General features: G+C 38.0%; 1 protein-coding gene across 2 annotated transcripts; it reads left to right on the top strand.

The window, feature by feature from the left end:
• The first annotated feature begins 7,920 nt into the window (after positions 1-7,920).
• LOC134846269 (lymphoid-specific helicase-like) lies at positions 7,921-21,130 on the top strand. 2 transcript variants are annotated; one of them, XM_063863550.1, is made up of 10 exons: positions 7,921-8,245; positions 9,139-9,291; positions 9,646-9,862; positions 10,246-10,418; positions 14,119-14,303; positions 14,522-14,659; positions 16,020-16,421; positions 18,881-19,170; positions 19,843-20,008; positions 20,264-21,130. In XM_063863550.1, exons 1-10 carry the CDS (start codon positions 7,927-7,929, stop codon positions 20,708-20,710), a joined length of 2,490 nt encoding a protein of 829 aa, XP_063719620.1. In that variant the 5' UTR covers positions 7,921-7,926; the 3' UTR covers positions 20,711-21,130. The 2 variants fall into 2 exon arrangements, with proteins under 2 accessions (XP_063719620.1, XP_063719621.1); XM_063863551.1 differs by lacking the exons at positions 7,921-8,245; positions 9,139-9,291 and having other exon boundaries at positions 9,711-9,862; positions 10,227-10,418.
• Positions 21,131-22,950: the final 1,820 nt, after the last annotated feature.

The following is a 22,950-nucleotide window of genomic DNA, read 5'->3' as shown; positions in this document are numbered from 1 at the left end:
GCCCTCGACTCGGTGCGTGGCTCCATCTGCCTCAGATAGTCTGCATATGTGTCCAAATGCATCAAAGTGAACTCAGACGGTTCACTCAGATTTCTGATTACCTGATGCCCTGCCACCAAAATTATCGACTGTATTTTACTTCCTTGCGGTGCCATACCGAACCTCTGACCAGAGATAACATTAAGTTTCATGCTCAAGCTGCTTGGTGCTTTTGCCTCTTCAACTTCCGTTGCTTCAAAGGCGTTCAGTTGCTCCTGTAATTTTTCATTCTCCAGCTCGAGTTTCACCTTTTGCTCAATCTCTTTCGTCACTAGTTCCTGCTGTACCCTATTTATAGCATCCCTCGCAGCTGCCCTATAATCGATTTTGAAGTCATCGGCCGCAGTTGCTGGTTCCGGTTCACGTGCTTCCTTTGTTACCGCTTGCATCTTCTTTGCTACCAGCTCTTGAGGTTTATCCTTTCTGCGTGCCTCCGCTTCACTCAAAAGTCGAGCCTTGCTGGCTTTCACTCCTGACAAAGCTTCTTCATGTCTTGGATGCTTGATGTCTGCCACTGCATCCCAGAATTGCGGACAATCTGATTTAAAATGACCTTCCAAGTTACAAAAAAAACACCTCGGGCCGAATTTCGCAATTACTCCTCTCATGAAATCCTCATGATCCAACTCTGACGCATCTTCGTCCTCGAGGCTAAAGCCTATTGCTTCCATGCCTTGTTTGTAAGCTGGGCATGCTGACACATGATGGTCTGTTGAACTGCAATTAGCACAAGAACGTCTCTTGTCCATATCATCCCTCGGTTTGTACCAATTGTTCCCTTGGTTTGCTGGTCCGTTGTTAAAATTGCCATAATTGTTCTTGTAATATCCAGATCTCGAAGGAGGTTTCAACAAAAGATACTCTTTTGATTTGAGCCTCAACTCCTCCGGTGTTGGCGCATTAGTTGATAGTGGTGTGTAATGCGTTGCTAGCATCGTACGAAGTTCATCATTTTTCACACCATCGATGAATTTTGAGGCTACGGCCAGGTTCATCCTTCGGTTTGACTCATCCGGTTGGCTGCGTCTTCTCAGCATTTCCAAATCATCGAGAAACTTGTCTATGGTTTCATCCTCTCGTTGCCTCCGTTTCTCGAAGCGCATCATCGCCTGGTGCCCCTGCACCCCTGATCCGAAACAGTTTAACAAGATTTCGAAGATTTTCTCTGCAGTGTCACGTTGATACTGTTTCTTGGCCATGACACAGTTCAGGGCTGTCCCTTCTAAGTTGCTGGTGAGCGCGCTGCATTCCTGTCTCTCCGACAAGTCCTCTTCCTTGAAATGCAGCTTCATTACCTCTATCCAGGTATCAATACAGCCATCAGATTCGTCTTTGTAGCATCTTGGCTTCTTAAAGACTCTTCTGGACTTCTCACTGCGTTCATTGGTTCTAGATAACCTCGTCAGGAATGTCTCCAAAGACCTGTTCAGGGGTTCAAATGCTGTGGCCATTGCCGTAGCATCCCTTGAGTGTCCCGCTTGAGTGTCCTCACACCTTGTCGAAGGCTCTGTGTGCGGTGCATCCCTGCAATCCGAATCACCATGAGCGTTTCCTGCTTGACCTGCATGACTCCTCTTCGGGCTTGCATGCCCCCTGTTGCCGGAATCACTTCTCCCAGTCGCATGTGTGCCTTGCGTTGGTCGTTCGTCAGAGGTCTGTCTGTTCCCGGTTGAATTTGCTCTACTGTTCGGGCCCCATGCTGTATTACCCCTTGTGGCATAGCCTGATGAACTGCCCCTGCCTCTAGTGGATCCATATGTCTTCCTCCTTTGATGTTCATTGAAGTTCACCCTCGGTTCCCTGCTGGGACCTCCCGAGTTCGGCTCTCCTTCTTTTGGTCCACTCTTGCTGCTTAGTAGCCCGTCCAACCCATCCATGATAGCCTGCGTTCGCCTCTCCATCATCGCGTCTATCTTTGTGTCAAGAGACCCAAGAGACTGCTCTTGCTGAATTCTTAACTTCTCCATGTCGGCTCTTAAGCGTAACTCCCTCTGTTCCGCCTCTCTTGTCATTCGCGACAAGTTCCTCGTCATATGTTCGTCCGTTCTTTCTTTCAAGCGTTTTTCGCTTCTGCCAACTTCTTGTCTGTTGCGGTTTATTTCTTCCCGCAGACTTTCTCTTTCAATGTGAACTGCTCTTTCTAGTTCACTCATCCTTATCGACATCTCTTCATTTTGTTCTCCTAAACTGCCCAGTATGTTGTTTAAGGCTTCCTCTAGTGCTGCCCCGTTATCCACGAGTGGCGTCACTAGTGGCGGTGTAACCCTGTCAGTCCCAGGTAACTTCGTGCTTGTCGAGATCCGGGCCTTGACTCTCTGCTTCAACGTCTTTTCATTATTTATTTCTGGATCCATTAACGCATTGCCTAGCCCTCTGGTTCTACTCTCTTCAGGTTGTGGCTCCGAACTTGTCCTAATCGCGAAGTCCTTTGACTGGCCCGGTGTGTTTGCCTCCTTGCTTATCGTTGTCACTACACCAAATTTGTCCATGGTTCCAGTCTCTCTTCCGACGTGTGCCTCACTCTCCTGGATCGAACTATTGAGGCTGACTTGAGATCCAAAGTCCCCTTGCTCTTCTTCATCTTCCTCATCCTCCTGGGACTCACCATCGTTTCCTGCTCCTCCTCCCATGCTGAATGGAAAGAAGTTTCCTAAGGTGTTCTTCATTCTTTCTGAGAACGATGACGACGTTGTTTGCTTCCCAGTTCCGCTTGCCATCATAGTGTTGTCTGTCGGAGATCTTCTAGTTGTCGCTATTTCAGTTGAGATGTCGGACAGTTCCGACATCTCTTCCCGATCCAATGTCCCGGTGGAAGTGGCAAAATGGTGGCCTTGTTCTACCGGAGTAGATTCACTCGCCAGCCGTCTGCCTCTCCCTTCCAGTCCATTTACTTCCTGGTTGTCATTCATGGTATGGTCCGTATTGACCTCCACTTCTAACAGTTCTCTTCGCTCTTCTGAGGTCTTTTGACTTCTCGTTTCAACCATTCTGCCTGAAACCGTCCCCCTTTTGTCAGACCGGGATCGCTTGATCCAATCCACAAAACGATCGGTCATCGTTTTTCTTTGCTTTTCAGGTATGAATTTCCTAGAGCTATTACCTCGTTTTGGTATCCTTGACTTGTCTAAACTCATTCTTTATTTGTCACTTTCCTATGCCTACTCTTGACTCAATTGCTAGAGACCTTATAGTTTTATTAACAATAATAATGACACAACACAATAAATTTCACCAGATCCTATTAAATAGTGACCACGAATCCCTGTATGTTGTCAGAGTACAGTTTGTATAAAATTTATTCACACTAGCCGATTACCGGTCCAAAGATCTGGAAACTAGCACAATATGATGTTATCAGTCAATTTAAAAGATAGTGTACTCACTACCCAATCAAACACAGTTTAGGTTGATTTAAAATCAAAAACAAAAAATATATATTGACACAATATGAATGTATATATAAAAAACGTATGTGTCTTGTACTCTTAGTCGGTCGCAGTACAATTGTCGAACCTGTCTTTTAAAGAAAAAGCTTTCCCTGCTTGGTGCTGCACCAAACAGACAAAACTTTGAAGGCAGTTATTTTCTCAAGTGGGCGTCTATTGCACCCACCGAGTACTGTGTTACCTATCTGCCTTCGGACTGCCCGAGCTAGACCTACTAAAATCCTCAGGGCAGTCACTTTTCCCAAAAACGTGTTATGTTCCAATCCACACCAATGAGTCACGCTCTTTTTAATTTAGACTTAGTGTCGCGAATATCCGAGTTCGGACCTGTTTTGTATTAGTCTGGTTCTTTTTGAAAGGCAAGTTACCAGTGCAGTCACTGATACCTAGCCTGTGTATTAATAACCTAATACCTCTCGCTTTTTAGTCTTTCTTTCGTTTACCTAAGTCCTTAATAAAATGATACCCCTCCGGATTGGCACAAATAGGACCCTTCCGGACTGTCAGAATATGGACCCCTCCGGATTTGGACCCCTCCGAATTAGCAACTATAAGACCCCTCCGGATTCGGACCCCTCCGGTTTTGTGGAAAGTAGACCCCTCCGGATTCGGACCCCTCTGACTTTGAAAAATTTCGACCCCTCCGGATTGGGAGCCCTTAGCTCTGTCAAAGTAGCTTTTCGTAGTTTTCTTAATTTCAGCTTATACCCCTCCGGATACGTTCTGCGTTGCTTTTATGCTGTTTGAATTAACTGGGAAGGGTAAAGGGTCCTTTCCTAGACCCCTCCGGATTAAAGTTAAGGCACTTATTTGACAATTCACACTAACGGTGAAGGGTCTTATCACTTGCCTAATTTCGACCCTATTATGGTTGTCTTGTGCCTTCAGCCCTCCCTTTTTGTCTAGAACTGTCTTAAGTTACTTAGTTCAATCGCTATCAACTTTTGGTAGGGGTATAAGGGTTTTTCAGCAAAATTTATAAAACGTGAAGGGTGTACCCCTCCGGATTTGTGTAATTTGCTAAAAACAATCTCAAAAAATTTTCTCGCTCGCTTTTTCGAGTAATTCTCTTTCCTACTAGTAATTTCAGCTAATTTCTGATCTAATGGTACCAAGATTGACTCGATATGCTCTGTAGTTCCAAAGTTATTAACTAAAACGTCTTTCTTCCAAACTCAAAAATTTTCTCTCTTATAGGTTCCGCCTAACTTTTTCCGCAAATCTGGTCCTTTCGACCTAAAAATTATTGATCTGAGCTCAGAAGGCCTATACTCTTCTAGTTCAATGCAAAAGACCCGATCTAAAACGCTTTTGTAGAAAAAATTTGCGAAAAACTATGCTACCTGGACCCCTCCGGATTGATGAATCCACCAAATCAAACACGTTATGTTCGATTTCTCTGCAACCCGGAAGGCTTTCGGGTAGCGGGTTTTAAAACTCGTAGATTCACTAGTCGACGTTGTCCGAACAACTATTTTTACTGTCCTAACTCAAAGATTTCAAAAAATTTTCTGATTTTATAGTGCTTCTTACTATCAAAAAATGGGAAAATTTGGTTTTTGGTACCAAACTAGTTCCAACCACTTCCGAACTAAAGTTAACCGGTTCTACCTATTACAATAGTGCAGTTACGATGTAACACACTAACTTAGCGCTTTTTTCCGTTTCAAAAAATATCGATATCTCAAAAATCGCGACTTGTGGGGGGATCAAAATATCGCTATTTTGACCCTAAAAACCGGTCTGTTTTCGTTGTTTTTCACTGAAAAACGATATAAGACTATTAATATAGGCTAAATAAATAATAATATTAGTAATACTATACCCCTCCGGGTTTGTTTATTATCCGAATTAAGGTGCTTAACTCGGATATTCGCAGTTCGGTGAAGGGTCACTACAGTGCAGCACTGTCGAGCCCCCCACAGATTACTATCTTACTTTTTGTACCAAAAGGGATACAAAACTTGTTAACGATACCCAACAGTCGATTGTTGTTGTCGTTGAGCCCCTTCTTGTTGCTCCATGTACTGCTTGCCGGATCGGTCTTCACCCAGGACCCTTCCGAATTGAGCGCAAATCAGCTGACCCTTCAGGATTGAGCGCAATTTATCATTAACGTGCTTAAATGCTCAAATAACCCTACAGTACAAGCCTCACAAACGGGCTACAAAACTGATCGTAACGATCCTGACTGATATAAATGCCTGTAATAACAATATATCTATCAACAACAAACGGGGGGGTTGAATCACATCTTGTCTGGGGGGATGATTTCTACTGATTTTTTACTTTTTTACTGTTTTTGGTTTTTTCGGTTATTTTTTATGTTTTTTGTTTTTCTTGGGTACTATACTACTTTTTGTTTGGTTTTGCTTATATCTTTAAGTGTTTTTGGTCACAAACCACTCAGGGGATGAGGGGTTCATGATTCCCCCCACCCTTCCTGGTTCGTGAATTTTCGGTCTTAACTAGGTTAAAAAACTATTCACGGTAATCCGGAAGGCTTCCGCGTTCCGAACTACCCTTCCGCCCCAGCAGTTTAGGCCTATTAAGGGCGTTAATGTGAGCATCCGCTCGGCGCGGAGTGCTCGTTAACGGTTCCGCCGGTCATGATGTTATGAAAGAATAACACCCAGGAGCGCCATAAAAACATACATGTAACATTCGCCCGGAAGATACATATCGACGGATAACAAAACTAAGTCTTAAGACGACTGGCTAGCGTCTAAACAGAGCTTTGCATGTTTTTCACCGTCTCTACCAAGCCAGTACTTTTCGGTGGTCTTTTCTAACATCGGGTCGACAAAAACGTTACTGTTCTCCGGCTTCGACCAGAACGCTCAAATTAACTGAATTACATGCAAAAATAGTGAGCTCATGGCTGGGTCTCAGTATCCCCAGACCACGAGGTCACTCCTAAAAACAGGGCTACTACTTATTATATTACTATTGTTTTTGTTCAGTAGATAAAAATCATCATCTCCATGGAAGATGGATCAACCCTTTCCCCCCCAACTCTTAGCACCTCATCCTTGTCAAAACTAATCCAAATATCAATTAAATTCAAGTCAGGACATGACAGGATGCTAAAAGTTCATATGAGTCAATAAAAGTTTTCCGTCCCGAGACCCTTCCGGATTCTTGAATCCGGTGAATCAAGCTCCTTAAGTTCGATTTCACGACAACACGGAAGGCTGGTTTCTTACCCTTCACCGTTGTTCGCAACGGCCTTGCAACTATTGTAGCAGCACAATAGTTGCAACTCGGAACGTTCTCTGCAATCTGCTGCTGTTTTTCTTCAATTTCGACTTCTTCAATTTCGATAAAGTTGCTCTCGTCAGCGCAACTAATGTTGTTGTTGTGTTCTTTCACTCGTTTTTTGTTAAAATGGCCGTTTCAGCATTTCTCAGAAATGTGACGTCATCATTCGAATTTTTGAAATTTTAAAATACTAGAATATTCCAGCCTTCACCGTTTGGCTAAACGTTCCAATAACGCCCTTAGTTCTTAAAAACCACCAATCCGGAAGGCTTACTGCTAAAATTCCGAATTCTGCAGAGATTGCATTTTGGCCATTCTGGTCGAATGTCACATAGGTCAAAAGACTAAATTAGCCGAGTCTCGGTTTAAGGTCGCCGGTGGGCGCGCTACGCGCGCGTCGCCGCTTCACGGCGATAGCCGGCTCTAAATTTCGTATAGAGTCCTATACGATAAAGTTTATTGTACTCGGAACAATAAATGACAAAATAACTTTCGACGAAATTTTTTACTTGTAACACTTGTATATTATATTATCTCGTGTCGAGTTGCGTGTTCTTATTGAAGAAGCGTAACCCGTATCGATTTTAAATGAAAAGTACTTAAACACTTGACATCTTCTTTTATCATTATCACTTCCATATCTAGAAAATTCCAAGGATTTTGACTGAAATACATGATGAAGGGACTCATGACTGTAACCTCGGTTACTATGATACTTTTGACCTTCTGATTACCTTATTTATAGAGTCCTACCCTTTGGTGGCAAGCCCGCAACGCGTTGGCGCGGCTGCGGAGGTCACTATTCTGCAGCTTGAGCTTATGATGGTTGAACAGTAAACAATCCATGAATTCGTTGGGTCAATTTTCAACCAATCAGAATTCAAGAAGATAAATTTTGGAACTTATGCGACTGATTTTTTATTTTGGAACCTATGAATATTTGAACCTATGGGAATTCACCCTATAGGAATTCACCGGGTTTTTAGTCTCATGTCGCAAATGAACCGAATTGGCTCCGACCGTTCGAGGTAGAAAAAACACAAGAGATAGTGTCCCTGACTCTTGAGCCAATGGTTATAGGGCCTATTTTTCTTTAACCTCATATGTGACCGAAGTAGGCGACTGTTACATGGTTTTGTATGTCATTGCAAAGCAATTTAACCTTTTCAGTTACTTGAATATGAATCCTTATTTACCACTGGGGACAAGTGGCAGTGACATCCAAGAAGTCCGATATGAGCACTTAAAATCGCTTTTGGTGAAAAGTAGTCGTTTCTCGAGCTTGCTTCTTTCAAAGTTAGAAGTTGATAAAAAAAGAGGAAGACCAACTGCTGATAAAAAAGCTAACAAGAAAGCTGAAACTTCTAAAAAAAGCAAAGCTCAACTGGACGAAATTGTTCTCAAAAATGTAACAGAAGAAGGGTCTAAATCTACAAAACACGATACGGATCAGAATATTGATCATTTGTGTGACTTTGACGTTCCAAAATTGTTCATTGGTAAATCATTTTTTATCTGTTCTAAAAACGGGCAAAATTAAAAATCAAAATGCTGTGCTCTTTGAAATGCATTCGTGAGAAGGACACCATGAGCGTTCAATCTGAAGTAATGTGGCTTTACAAACAGGTTAAAAACTATCAAAGTAACAAGAAAAAGATGACAAGCCACTTCTATCTGCAGATCTTAGCTAGGATAGCCGGTCGCTGTAAAAGCAGCACAGAATGATCCGACCATATTCTTAAAAGAATTTTTCGTTTTCAAATTGGGTCGTTTTTTTTTTGTTTTTGGTTGAGAGTCTCTAAATGAAAGCCTATAACTTCGATATGATATTAACTTAGATAAATTTGACAACTGTTTTTCACATGAAGTAAAAGGAAAAACAACAAAATTCAAAAATTGCGGAAATCGTGTCCGACTTTTTGATGAAAAGTTTTATGGTTCGTTTGTTAATTTTTTTTCTGAAGAAGGCGCTAAAACAATTTTAGATAACATTTTTTGAGTGAAACTAAGAACTGTTACATACATAGCTTTACTCAAAAAAAAATTTGTTATCTGAAAATCTTTTAGCGCCTTCTTCGGAATAAAATTTTTACAAAAAAACGAACCAAAAAACTTTTCTACAAAAAGTTCGACAAAATTTTTGCAATTTTTTGAATTTTGTTTTTGAGCTTTTTAATTTAAGTTGAAAAGTAAATTTGATCAGCCTATTACAAGCCTGCTCGCTTGTTTTATTGGTAGTAGTTTACTTGTTTGGTCCCGTGACAACACTAGTTTTTTCAATGGTCGGAACAACAAATTTATAAGAAATAAAATCAGGAAATTTTCAATGTAAAAATCCACTTTCAGATTTTAACATTTACTGTTGATTCTTTATAACCTTAGCGCTTCTTAGGGACTCTACGCGAGTACCAGAAACACGGGATGAACTGGATGCTGAAGCTGTACATGAATGGTATGAATGGCATCTTGGCTGACGAGATGGGGTTGGGAAAGACTATTCAGGTCATTGCTCTATTCTGCAGTTTGTTGGAGAATCAAGTTCTAGGTACAGTGTTTCCCTGCAATACGATTCGAACTACATTATTGTTGAAATCGACAGTGTATTAATTTAAGTGAGACAGTGATTTGCTAAAAAAAAGATAGATATATTTTCCCTCCCCATAGTAGAAAGGGAAATTGTACCCAGACACAAAATTCGTTCATGTGTAACTGTTTAATTAGCCCGTTATTGGGTCTTTACTAGGTACCATAGGGGGGACATATTTAGAGAGTTCCAAGATTAGAGTGTATTTGGTATGAAAATTAGGGTCAAATTTGTCTGACCAGCGTGAAGGTTGTTTAACATATTCGTTCAGGTTGAATTCAGGAAAAAAAAAGTAGCTTATCAAATGAATTTCAGGTCCATTCCTTGTGATTGCACCTTTGTCTACCTTATCCAACTGGGTAAATGAAACAACCAGATTCGCACCACACATCAAAGCAATCATGTTTCACGGAGATAAGGTGAATAGAGCAGCTCTACGTGATCAGATATTGGCGGCCGATGCAGATTTGAAGCAGTCAGTCGTTGTGACTAGCTATGACATGGCAATGGTTGAAAGGCGATGTCTTGCCAGGTAACGAGACCTTATTGCGAGGTCTGCCATTAATGAAAATTTTCTTAGCCTCTATATGTGGAGCAGCATTTAATAAAAAAATATTTAAGTCCTGCTAAAAAATCTATCGGGTGTTGGTAAAGGTGAAATATTACTATTTTTTTGGATTTTTTGAGATTTCCGGAAGCATATTCTTTGCTACCTGATATGTATAAATAAATTATGGGAAGGGAAGGCGTTAGAACTGTGGCCAAGGCAAATAATTTTGGCCCGAATGTGAGAGTTCGAGTCTCTTAATATCACGTTTTTATCTATTTTTTTTAAATTGATTTTTCGTTTCACCAATTTTCCGAAGTGCAGCTTCGACCCATGTATTATATCTTAGTGTACTCATTGGTTGGTAGAGTTCCGTGGACATATATGGTAGTGGATGAGGGACATCGACTGAAGAATATGAACTGCAGACTCTTAAAGGAGATATCGTTCTACAAAGTACAGAACAAACTCCTCCTCACTGGAACACCTCTCCAGAACAGTTTGAACGAACTTTGGTCTCTCCTTCATTTTCTCATGCCTAGTAAGTAAATATTAGTCGTGCTGCTTGAATTTAATTGCCCGTTCCAGTGAAAAAAAAACTGATTTCTTCAAATTGAAAACGTCATCAAAATTTAAAATAAGAGTTGTTTTGGAAGAATTTTCAAGAAAACTTCACAGAAAAAAAATCCTAGTTCATAGGTTTCTGCCATGGAGGTGAAAACTATCCTTTCAACGCAATGTTTTAAATAACGATTTTCTGGTGTTGTGTTTCTGCAATGTTGCAAACGGATACTAGACATTTATTTTGACCAAACAGTTTTTACTGTGCAATTTTGTGCACAGGATGACCTTTGTGGTCGTCTACAAATCTGTACTTTCGCTTCAACCAAAAAATTATATGAATCAAATCTGCGTTTAAGATCCCCGTTTTATCAGAATTTTGCTTTTGATGTTGTTGTAAGTTTACAAACTCTGATTTGACATAGTTTACGTTTTTTTTTGTTATTAGTTTCTCTACCCTTGCGATAACAAATGGTATTGCAATCGGGTACTAGACTTTTTTCCCGTAAATAACTTTGTTACAGGAACCTTTTCGTATTGAATTCCTTGAAGCCTCATAGCAAACAATTTACCGCTACATATTTATTTTTTGCTTCTTGGGATTTTAAGTATGTGTCCTTTTCGAATTTTTTTAAATGTTTGTAATTTTACCAACTCGATTCATTAAAAATTCATGTTTTTTGTTTCTATTTCTTTTCCTTCTTTTTTTCGTCTTGATATGTCTCGGTGTGTATTATATCGGTTTACTAGCCGCATAATGTGTTGTTCCACAAGCAAAAAAAGTTTTGTGTGTGTGTGTTTTGAGGTTGAGGGGGACTTAATAACTTTAAAGTAGTCTTAAATTTTTTTTGAATTTTTTTTCGGCCCATTTTATATCGGTTTATTGGCATCATATTGCGAATTTTTTTGCGTGTGTGTTGGGGGTGAGGGGGACTTAATGAGTTTTTGAAGTCTAGTTGAAATTTTTATCAGCTGAACTTTCTGCTAAGATTTTTTCGGCTTTGTTAAAGCTTGGTAATTTTTCTTTTGATGTGAGTTTTAAATTGTATTGTTTTGGTTTTTTGTTTCCAAACTAGCGGTATACATTTTGATAGATCTAGTTTAATCGACATTTTCGATTTTTTTTTTTATTTTAGCTGATTCTTGTTTTGTATCGCAAGTAGTGCAAAATTCAGCTTCGCCGCTGTGTCTATTTATTTGAATTATATTATGTTGGCTTAGATTGGCTAAACAGATCTTGTATTGTGGCAGGTTTTCAGGCGTGTGCGTGTTGTAAGTGGGGGATTATGAAAAAATCGTATGTAGGCTGGTTTGTCATTCGGTTTGTTTTGTATCGGATGTGGTTCGAAGCTCCGCTTCGTATATGTTGAATAATAAATTATCAAAGTTATTGTAATTGGATTTTAGTTTTTTACCATCAAGAACTTTGCTACCAGGCGTACTTTCTGGAAAGTACAACTGGTAAATGCGCACTCTTCCAATGCGGTTTTTGTCAGCCAAAAGTTTTGATCGATATTCTTTTAATTCGGTGCCGGCTGTAATTTTGTCGTTTTTAACCTTAAATGCATTTTTAATGCCTTTAAGGATGGCAAAACTATTAAAAGCAATTTTTCAGGGCTGGTTTTTTGTCGGCTTATTTTTCAAGCAACTCATTTAGGCTATATTGTTCACTGAAGGTAGTTAGTAATGTTTTAATATTTGGTTGTAATATCTTAGTCTCAGGTAACCTGAGTATTTTGGTCTTTTTTTAGTTCTGTTACTTTCGTTACAGAATAAGTTTTTTCAGATGCTCAGTCCCAAACATTTTCATAACTCTAATTAAGATAACTATAGGTTTTGGTGTAGCGTTTTTTAAAACTATTTTAGTAAACACAAGCTAATACAAGCCCGCAAGATAAAATGATGAATCCCTCATAGGCGAAATACCGAATAGGCGAAATCGAGCGATCAGGTTTCAGTATTCCAAAATCTGGAAAGAAAGAGTGAAAATCTCAAAGAAAGTGAACATTTCCAGGGACTTAATAATAATATTGGACGAAAATTGAAACGGCAGAAGTGTGCAAAGTTTTCAAATTGTCACTGTTCGCCGGCGAATTGAAACAATTTTTATATTTCAAGAGTTTCGTTTTAAAAGAAGCAAAATATTGCTTCTTTTAATTCTTTGTAGTTGAACGGCAGATGAATCATTTTATGAATTGACTTTCGACTGTTTTTGTTTTCGGTACTTCGAAAGAGTTTTTCGACCATTCGTTCCTTCGCCTATGAGAATACCCATTCTTTTCGCGTAGCACAAACTTATTTGGAAGTTCTTGCAGCAGATTGAAGTTTCAACTGGTGTAAAGTAAGGTTTCTGTTTTGGTTCATATAGGTCTGCAGTTCGAATCTCTTTGGCTAATTCAACCAAGATTTTTGCTTCCATAGTTTTTGTATCCGTGTTCATGTTTTTTTTATTCAATTCTACATCTTCGACTTTATAAGATTACCGTTATTCCATCATATTTGATGAAGTTGAGTTTAAGAGTTAAAAATTTGCAAGGCTAAAAACTTAATTTTTTTTACTGTTGCTGAGTTGTCGACGTCTATTTGCCGAAATTTTCAGCTAAAGTTGACATATTTTCTGCTCTTTCTCCATTTCATCTATTCTGTGATTGTTTGTAGTGCAAACGAAAAGTTATTCTGGAGTGATTGTGATCTTTTTCATTTTGTCTGTTTCAATTAATTTTTTTGAAAACTGTTTTTTGGTTTTCTTGTTTCGCATTTTTGTATCGCAAGTCATGCGAAGCTCTGCTTCGCCTGTGTTATAGTTATTTGCAATGGTCATTAGGCGCGACGTCATAAATTTCATAAATTTGTTTTTCATATCGAATTATTCAAAAGCGCATTTTTAAGAGTCGAGGAATCTAGTGAAGACTCATTCATTTGGCACTGCTCCGATAGACAATTTTTTTTACTTTAAAATTTATCTTGATACCTACCAGCTTTCCTAGTTTTGAAGGTCGTTTCCTGCATCGAAGCAAAACTTTCGGTGATTCTAAACACTGATTGCGAGTGTTGGTGTATTAGTACGAGTTTTTTTTTCTAACCTAACTCGCAAATAAAATTGTTCATTGAAAGTGTTACTTTTTTGGTGGCACTTTTGCTATAATGACGGTCTGTAGCATTGGAAATTTTAAGACATCTGTTCTCTGCTTCATTTGTGGTTATTGTTTGTGAGTTATTAAGCGTCCTTGGCTGAATGGTTAGTGCTTGAGACTCATAATCTCTAGGTCGCAGATCAAATCTGAGACGTAGCCGCATTTTTACCAACTTGAGGCTTATTTCTACTTTTTCTGATTGCACTTTCTGTAGAGCTGCTTTTTATCGTTATCTCGCCAGTGTTTGCGAAGCGCAGCTTTGCCTCTGTAAAACTTCATTAAAGATTTTAAATTGGTTTTGTACATGACATCAAATCGCCTTTTATGAAACTATGTTTTTTCATAAAACTTACTTTCACTAGATGAAAGATAGATTAACAGGTATATTTACAAATATTTACAAAAACCTTGAAATAAACAAAATTGATAGAACATTTCTCTATCATGGGGGATTTCTGGAACGTGTTGTTTTGGTGCTTAGAAAAGGAGTAATTTTCCTGGGACTGTTAACGATTTTAATTTCAATATGTGCTATTGTGTATGCAGGTATCTTCTCGGACCTGGAGAGCTTCCATATGTGGTTAGACCAGAATGCACTGATGAAACAAGAACAGAAGCGAGAACAAAAGAGACAGGAGCAAGAAGGGGTGAAGGTGAAAGAAGAACCAGAAAGTTGCGAAGCTGCAGAGCAAGGCAGTGTTAAGAGCGAAGCGGAGGAGCGTGAAGAACAGGTACAGTTGTTTTAAAATCAATAAAAAGAGCTAAGGAAGGGGAACTAGCATGCAGCTCTCACTTGTCCTATAACTTTTAATCATCGTGATGAAGCAGTTACGGAAAAGTCAAATTTGTTCATTTTCTAGACAATTAGTTTTTTTTTTCAATTAACCAAGGAAAGTAGTGTATTCAATTAATGAGAAAGAAGCTAAGAAGCGTTTGGTTTATTTGACAGGTGTTGTGTATGGTGCAGCAAATCCTGACCCCGTTTGTGTTGCGTCGAGTGAAGAAAGAGGTGGAGCTGGAGCTACCTCAGAAGAGAGAACTGCTCGTGTTCTGTCCCATGAGTGCCCTTCAACTAAACTACTACAAGGTGGGCGGTGTTTATAAGTTGGATTATAATAATATCCTTGTCTAACTCCAGGTAGATCAGTCAATCCAACTACCTCAAGGCATTGATGTCCAGTTTAAAAAGTTGAACCAATGTTTTAACCATTAACCAATGAATTTTTTTTCTAAACCAAATCAGTTTAACCAATTTTGCTTCTAAACAGTGATAAAACATATTATAAATACTCTCAAGCTTATATTAAATGATGCACGTTTTGAAAGTAGTCGGCACGCAGTCGGACGTTATTAATTAAGTCGTCAAAATTGCTAATTAACGATCGATGGCGCACGACTGAGTGGCAGTAGAAAAAAATGATTCCTTGGCCTAACTTAGATGAGAATACACTCCTGAAAAGCTAATCTATGAGTTAATATTAATTGGTTTAAAAGGACCTATTTTTAACCAAATCGGGTTAACCAATTGGTTTTTGATTAAATCAGTTTAACAAACCATTTTTTAACCAACTGGTTAAACCAATTGTTTACACAAGCATAGCTTGTGTTATAGTATGAACTTTCTTTTTTTTCCAACCTAAGTCGCAAATATTGTTGCGATGCAATTGTTGCGACAAAATGTATTCCTTTTGAAAGTGTTCATTTTGATCCAGCTATTAAGTACAGCCAATGCTATGGATATTAACACAGACAATTATATTAAAAACAGCACTTTAGCTTCAAGGCATCATGGATCTGTAGCGTAGAGGTAGGGAAGTAGACCAGTAGCAAAAAAGGAGAGTTCAAATCTGGGTAAGGTCGGATGTTTTAATGAACTGTTTCGTATACTAGTTAAAATGCGTCCGCTCTATAATTTGAGGCATGTTAGTTGGTATTTTTTTTACAAATTGACTGCTAAGGCGTCATAATTGGCTTGCGTCACTTAGCAATTATGTAGACTCATCATTGGCGTGCGTCACTTATGAAATTTTATAGACTTTCAAAGTTTTACTCATTCAGTTTTTCCCAGTAGCGTTATCGGTCATATTTTTGCTTGTGTATGCGAAATGCGACTTCGCCTCTGTGTTAACAATTGGTTATATTGGACATCACTGCCTCAAGGTATAAAAATCACTGTTAATATTGCGTTGAAAGTTGTTTTTTACAAAGTCGAAGGGTAGTTGGGGTATTTGAAATAAAGCAAATTTTGTACTTCTTGCTTTTCTTTCTTGTAGGACGAATAAGCCAGACGCTTTATTTTGCGAAAATGCCTTCATTGCATTGATTTTTTTTCAGTATTGGAAAAAATAGCCAGAGCTATGATTGAACAGTGGAACTAAAACAAAGTATTATTTGATCATTATAGCGAGCTTTGAATTGATCTATTCGGAATTTTTGAATATTTACAGGTGGTGTCTGACAGAACGATAGTGTCTATTTTGGGCCACAGCAACCACGAGGTAGACCACTTTGACTATGAGAAGTTATGGCGAGACTATGGCCGAAACAGACGCTACACAGCAGATAGAGTGAGTGGAAATGCGGCTAAAGGCGATTTCACTCCTCTAACCACTCATCGACACTCGCCATTGCACGCTCGTGACGACAACGACGAGATGTGCAGACTATTCAAAAACTCTAAACTGACAAATTTTATGGCTCTTCTGAAACGTGTCTGCAACCATCCCTTTCTGATCAGTAACCCCCATGCAATCGGTGATCTAAACTGGTACGAGGACTATTTAGACACATCTGGAAAAATGCAACTGCTCGACAGAATGCTGGAAAAACTCAAGCAAAGAGGGCATAAGGTTCTTATTCGATCCTATATTTAAACATTTTTGTTGGTAAAAATTGAGACTTAATTGTGTCCACATTGTTAAGAGTCGATAAACGTAGTTCATACTCTTATATAGGTCGCGATGATTTTCTTTTCTTTTTTTTCAGGAAAAGTCATAAAATTTGTTCAGGCTTAACATTACCTTTTCGAGGTCTGACTTGATTTCTTTTTTAAGTTCAGTCCATTTCCTTTGCTTACACTAACGAGCTTGCGAGCGTTAATGTATAATGAGGAACCTTCTTTTTAGGTGGCAATTTTGTTATACTCACGATCTGTAGCATTGGAAATTTCATAGCATCTCTTCTCTGCTTTATTTTTCATTTGTGGCTTGTAAATTATTAAGCTCCATGGCTGAGTTGTTAGTGCTTCAAACTCATAATCTGTAGGTCGCAGATCGAATCCGAGACGTACCCGACTTGTACTAATTCGAGGCTTAATTCTACTTTTTCTTATTGCACTTTTGAGCTGTTTTTTGTGTTCTCGCTGGTGTTTGCGAAGCGCAGCTTCGCCTCTGTGTAAAAGGAAGGCAAAAATTCCACTATTGAACAGCGAAAGGTCAAGAAAAACGTTTTCGACTTCTCTTTTCGAAAATGGAATTTAATTTTCAGATTTCCCATCGAGTTTTTTTCAAAATGGGTTAATTTTATTTAAAAAAAGTGCCAGTAATAAATTGTTCTAGAAATTCAAAGAGGTTTATGGGCATCAATTTTTCTTTGAAATTCGAAAGTTGAGATTTTTTCAAATAACAAGTCAGTTTTTGTTTTTAATTGCGTGCACTGAATTTTTTCCAACTGTCTGTTGGCTGTTTTTTTTGCTGTTTAACTTCTGAAATTGAATCGCCAAAAGCAACGCTCAAAATTGCTCTTTCCTGGATTACTGGGATTCGAAAACACCTGTAGACTTTGGTTCAATCCCCTGGTGTTGATGTTCTCCGAGTCTTGTGTTAGTGTGAATCTCGATCATGTGTTAGTGTGAATCTCGACCAAAATTGAGTTTTTTTCCGGTATAAATTGAATTCTCCAGCTTCTGTTTGCCAATTTTTGTCGGTCTTTTTTTCCAAGCATGGAATTTTCTTCTGATTGAAACAGTATTTACTATAATTGACAATCGTAAGCAAAATCGGATTTTTATTATTTATGTTAATTGTTTTATTTAGTTTTTTTTATCAAATGGTTTCGGCTTATGTTAATCGTCTTATTCGCTTATTTTGCTTAGTTTTTGTTTTTATCTTTTGAGTATTTCAAGGGGATATGGTGTATCAGCTCCCGAGAATAGTAAAAAAAAATACCACCAGGAATGGTTATTTTTTTGGGGAGGAAAGAGTATTGGCACGTTAAAGTTGGCGCTTCAATAGCGAAATACTAACTAATTATGGAAAAAATGTTTTAACGGTTTGAAGGTTTTTCGCGGTTTGGTTTTAGATTTTTTTTTTCGGTTAACTTCACTTTTTGAAAACAAGTCAGTCTTTCTTCTGTTTCTTGTTTTTTTTTCTTTTTCAACCGTCTGTTGGCTGTTTTTTTAAATGTTTGTGAATTCGAGACAAATTATTAAGAGTCGATGAATGTAGCTCGTACTCTTATGTAAATCGCGATGTTTTTTTTTTTCGTTTTTTTTTCAGGCCATATTTTACTTTCTATTAAAAGGAATGCAAACTGCAGTCGAGCAGCTAAAGTGTAAAGGTAGCGAAAAACGTGATTGGCTTCTTTTTTCGAAAGTGGAATTTAATTTTCAGTTTTACAAGCGAAATAAAAACTTTACCTAATAACCCAGTGTTCTCAAATTGGAACTTTATCAAACAAAAAAGTTTCAAAAAATTGATATAAAATTTCAAGGGGCTATAAGGCCATATTTTTTCAAACTTGAAGTTCGAAAGTTCAGATTTTTTCAAAAACATGTCAGTTTTTTTTCTGTTTACTTTCGTTTTTGACTCTTTTCCAACTGTCGATTGGCCATGTTCGATTCAGGTCAGGCCTCATGGCAATATTATTCGACTAATGCTAATGGGCTGCGGGTTCCGCTACTGTCGGCATAACTCGAGGACCGTAAAGTTTCGAATTCTTGTGCTAAATGGTAGGCAAAATGTCTTCTCCATTGAAAAATGTGCAAATGGCCCGAAAAACGTGAAGACTTAAGTTTCGAAGTTTAATTGTTAAGAATTCTCGGGAGAATAAGAATACCTATCCAGTTTTATCAAATAAGTTTTAAATAAAAAGGTCCTAAATTTGAAAAAGCGCAAGGGTGATATTTTTGTTTGAATCTGAACGATCATTTTTTCCCGCGGCTCCGAATCATTGGCAGTTTTCCAAATTGGCTATATTCGTAGTGTTTTACTATGAGCTATTCCTAAAGATATGGGAAGTTAATTCGTTTCTGTAAAATCCACCTTGTTCTAGAATTTTGGTTTTGGCATTAAAGGTTTTATTTTTCCAGGTGCTGCTATTCTCCCAGTGGACTTCCATTTTAGACATTATTGAGGACTCTTTGAGCCACAGAAACTACCGCTACTGTCGCATAGATGGAAACTGTTCTCTGGCTGACAGACAAAGTCAGATTGACGAGTTCAACAATGGACACTCAGATACAAGCGCAAAAGATCACCTGTTTCTGTTCCTGTTGACCACTAGGGCAGGAGGTCAGGGTATTAACCTCACTGCGGCTGATACTGTCATCATATTTGACTCGGACTGGAACCCTCAGATGGACCTGCAGGCTCAGGACAGGTATCAGTTTTAAGTGGCAATGAACGTAAAAAATGCTTATATAGGTCTACTTTTTATAAAAGATAAATCTTGAAATTTGTTTATGCCAAGTATGATCTTTTGTAGTTTGACAGTTTGATTTTTTCAAGTTCAATTTGAGTTCTTTTTTAAAGAAAAACAAAAAGGCGGAAATCATGCGAAAAAATAACGGCTTGTAATTTGGAAAATAGATTTTAATTTATAGATTTTCCTTGCGGAAGAAAAAATTTCCTATCGATAGTTTTCTCAAATTGGGTTAGTTTAATCAAAAACTAGTCAGTCATGAATTCTTTTTTAAATTCAAAGAGCTTTAAGGTGATTTATTTTTTCTTTGAAATAGGAAAGTTTTATTTTTCAAAAAACAAGCTAGGCGTTTTTTTTCGATTTCCTTGCCTTTGTTGAAACTTTTCCAGCTATCTGCCGGATATGTTGGAAAGTGTGCTCTTTAAAGATAATTTTAATTTTATATCTAATATCAGTGACTTTGAGTAACTAAATCGGTCAAGAAACAATTTATTTTTTGACAGTTTTGACGAATTAAAACGAACCAAAAAATTATTGGTTAATTAGCTTCGTTCAGATTCGTTGACCGAAAATGTTATTAGCCACAGGCGTGTCTGCTTCAACTGTGTTTATTTGCATTCTTCTTTCTAGGTGTCACCGTATTGGTCAGACTAAACGTGTGTTGGTGTACCGTTTGGTGACTGAGCACAGCGTTGATCACGTGATAGTACAGAGGGCGGAGGCCAAGCGGAAGCTGGAGAGAGTGGTACTGCAGGACGGAAGATTCGACGCCTCACACCGTGCACTCACTCGGAAGGTTAGTTATTGCTAACGTGTTACACGCAAGTTTTTGATACCTTCAAAGGGCAAAAAAAATCAAACTATTTGAAGCTCGATTAATTGATTTTCTAGTGTAAATGTACAATAGAGTGTTGCTATGTTCAAAAAGCACCATTTGATGATATTTCTATGTTGACTTGTTTCCGTATTTTGTGGATGAATTAGGTTGGTTTAAAAAGATTGTGGTTTTTTCCTAGTCCAATTGCATACTATATTTAAGTTTTTAAAATAGGTGTTGGACCTTGGAGAGATCAGAGCAATTTTGGAGGAGCAGGAGCAGCAACATGTGCGTCTTCGGGAAATGAAAAAAGAGGGCGAGGATCTTGTGAATGATAAGATGCTGGAGGCACTGCTGGACCGGGACACCATCTTTGCAATGTCTCAGGAGGAGGAGCAATGTACAGGTCTTGCTAACGACTCGCCTAAACTCAATGACAAGGAAAATGGCACAGAAGATCCCCGTATCAAAAGAAATAGTGCCCTGAATGAAGAGTGTGAGATTAAACATGGCGGTAAAAGACGAAAAACGAGCGGGAACTTGAAAAATAATGGCAAAGAGAATATCGAAAAACAGCAGGTGAACTCGAGTCAAGAATCGGTTGTCCAGGGTCACAAGTTCTTCCAGCTAGTTTCTGTAGAAGGAAACGTGCATAGCCAGAAAATCAAAGAAGAATATTAATCCATGGTTGTTCTTTCTGTATTTTCTTGATGTCCTTGAATACAAAAAAGAAAAACGTTGTGCCTTAATGCATGTGAACTCAAATCAACCCAAAAGTTTGCGTATGAACGCACGAACAGATAGTTACATGCGACAAGGGAATTTTTAAAACCTAACTAAAAGTTGTTAGCGTTATCAATTCTGTCTACGCGTTGAATTGTTGTTGTTTTTTGTTGTTTTTTGTTAAGTTGCAGTTTCTTTGATATCTGAGTGAAAAATCTACACTTTTTATACTTGATTTTTACTGAATATGTTGATTATAGTCAAAGTCAAGTCTCTGTGTTTCTGAGAAGAGATGATACAGAGCTGATTTAAATGAACCGGACAAACCGAGCTAAGCTTCAAATTTAAAACGCGTTTTTCTCAAATTGGGTTGAGTTTAGGCGAAAGCTTATGCAGACAAAACTTGCTTAAAATTTTAGCAGAATTATTTTGGTGGAATTTGTTTTGCGAAGTTCGGGCCCAAAATTGTACCCCAAAAAAGGGTTATTTTGGCTTTTCTTAGTTAATCAAAAATTACGCCAAAAATACCCAATCGATCACAAACATAATTATATCAAAGTGAGCCCCTTACGTAGCCGAACAAACTTTAAGAAGGGTATATTCTCCAAAACATTGTATAAATTAATTTATTTTTGCTTGATAGACATAAAAGGTCGTTTTTACTATATAAAATACCAACTTTTTATTTAAAAACAATTTTTAAACGGTTTGCATTTTTTTGGAGAATATACCCTTCTGAAAGTTTGTTGGGCTACGTAAGGGGCTCACTTTGATATAATTATGTTTGTGATCGATTGGATATTTTTGGCGTAATTTTTGATTAACTAAGAAAAGCCAAAATAACCCTTTTTTGTGGTAAAATTTTGGGCCCGAATTTCGCAAAACAAATCACACCACATTAATTCTGCTAAAATTTTAAGCACGTTTTGTCTTCATAAGCTTTCACTTAAACTCAACCCAATTTGAGAAAAACGCGTTTTAAATTTCAAGCTTAACGCTTTCGTCCGGTTAATTTAAATCAGCACTGTATTTGTTTGATGCTCTCTAACCTCGGGTAGCTTTTCATAGCTATTATTAAAAACCTCTAGCTGTTAACAGTGTCTTAATTTTATTGGGCCAATTCTCAACTTTTTAAAGTTGATTAGCTTATTTGTTCTGCAATACTTGAATTGACTTTTTAATTTAATATTACCTAGTAATGAATAATAAACTGTTATTAACCATGCTTGTCCTTGCTCAGTGTGATAGAGAAAAAAGAGTGAATAATCATGTTCCTGTTTTTAGGATCATCATGATGTTTACGTTACCAGGGCAGTTTTTGAATTAACTTATGTATCATTATGTATTTAAAAGTTTTAATGAGCAAAGTGAGTTTTCACTTATTTAGATAGTGTGGTTTTTCGGGTTTAGCTTTCAGGTCTTCACACTCAAACATTTTTGTGGGTTGAGTTTTGATATAATTTGATTTTCTCTTCTAACTCTTTGGGTGATTGGAAGGCAAATTACGCTCTCCACTAACAATAGTTCAAATGGTGCGATCAAAAACGTGATTGGCCTTAATTTAAAAAAGTCGAATTTTCTTGTCATATTTTCTTGAGGTATGAAGAAATCTCCCAAAGATCCAGTTTTCTCAATTCAGCTATGATTAAGAGTCGATGAACGCAGTTCAGACTTTTATATAGGTCGCGATGATTTTTTAAAGCTTTTTTTTCAGGAAAAGTCGTGAAGTTTGTGCAAGATCAAGTTTATTTTTTCGCTGTTTGACGTTTGATTTTTTAATTTCAGTTCATTTACTTTGTTAAAAGAATGGCAAACTCCACTATCACTGCTTAAGTTTAAAGGTCACGAAAATTGTGACTGAAGTCCTATTTCGAAGATTGAATTAAAGTATCAGATTTCCCAGAAAAAATTTTTTACCTAGTGATCAAGTTTTCTCAAGAGGCACTTAGCATAGTGGTTAGGTGTTCACATTGAAATCGACAGATAGTGTATTCGATATAATGCCATGGCAATGATAGTGTGTGAGGACGAGCTCCCACTTGACCTCTAGCTTCAGGTCTACCGCGGCCTGACCAATTTCGGCTGCAATAGTGGTACCACGTGAAAGTTCTAGACGCAAAAAAACGGCCTTCAGTCGCAAATAAGAGCTCGGCTCAACAAAATAACACAGTCTGGAATGTGTGGAGATAATACAAATG

Source organism: Symsagittifera roscoffensis, chromosome 5 (genome assembly GCF_963678635.1).
Source record: "Symsagittifera roscoffensis chromosome 5, txSymRosc1.1, whole genome shotgun sequence".
Classification (NCBI taxonomy): Eukaryota; Metazoa; Xenacoelomorpha; order Acoela; family Convolutidae; genus Symsagittifera; species Symsagittifera roscoffensis.
The sequence above is the reverse complement of the archived record's forward strand: the minus strand, read 5'-3'. Positions and strand labels throughout refer to the sequence as shown.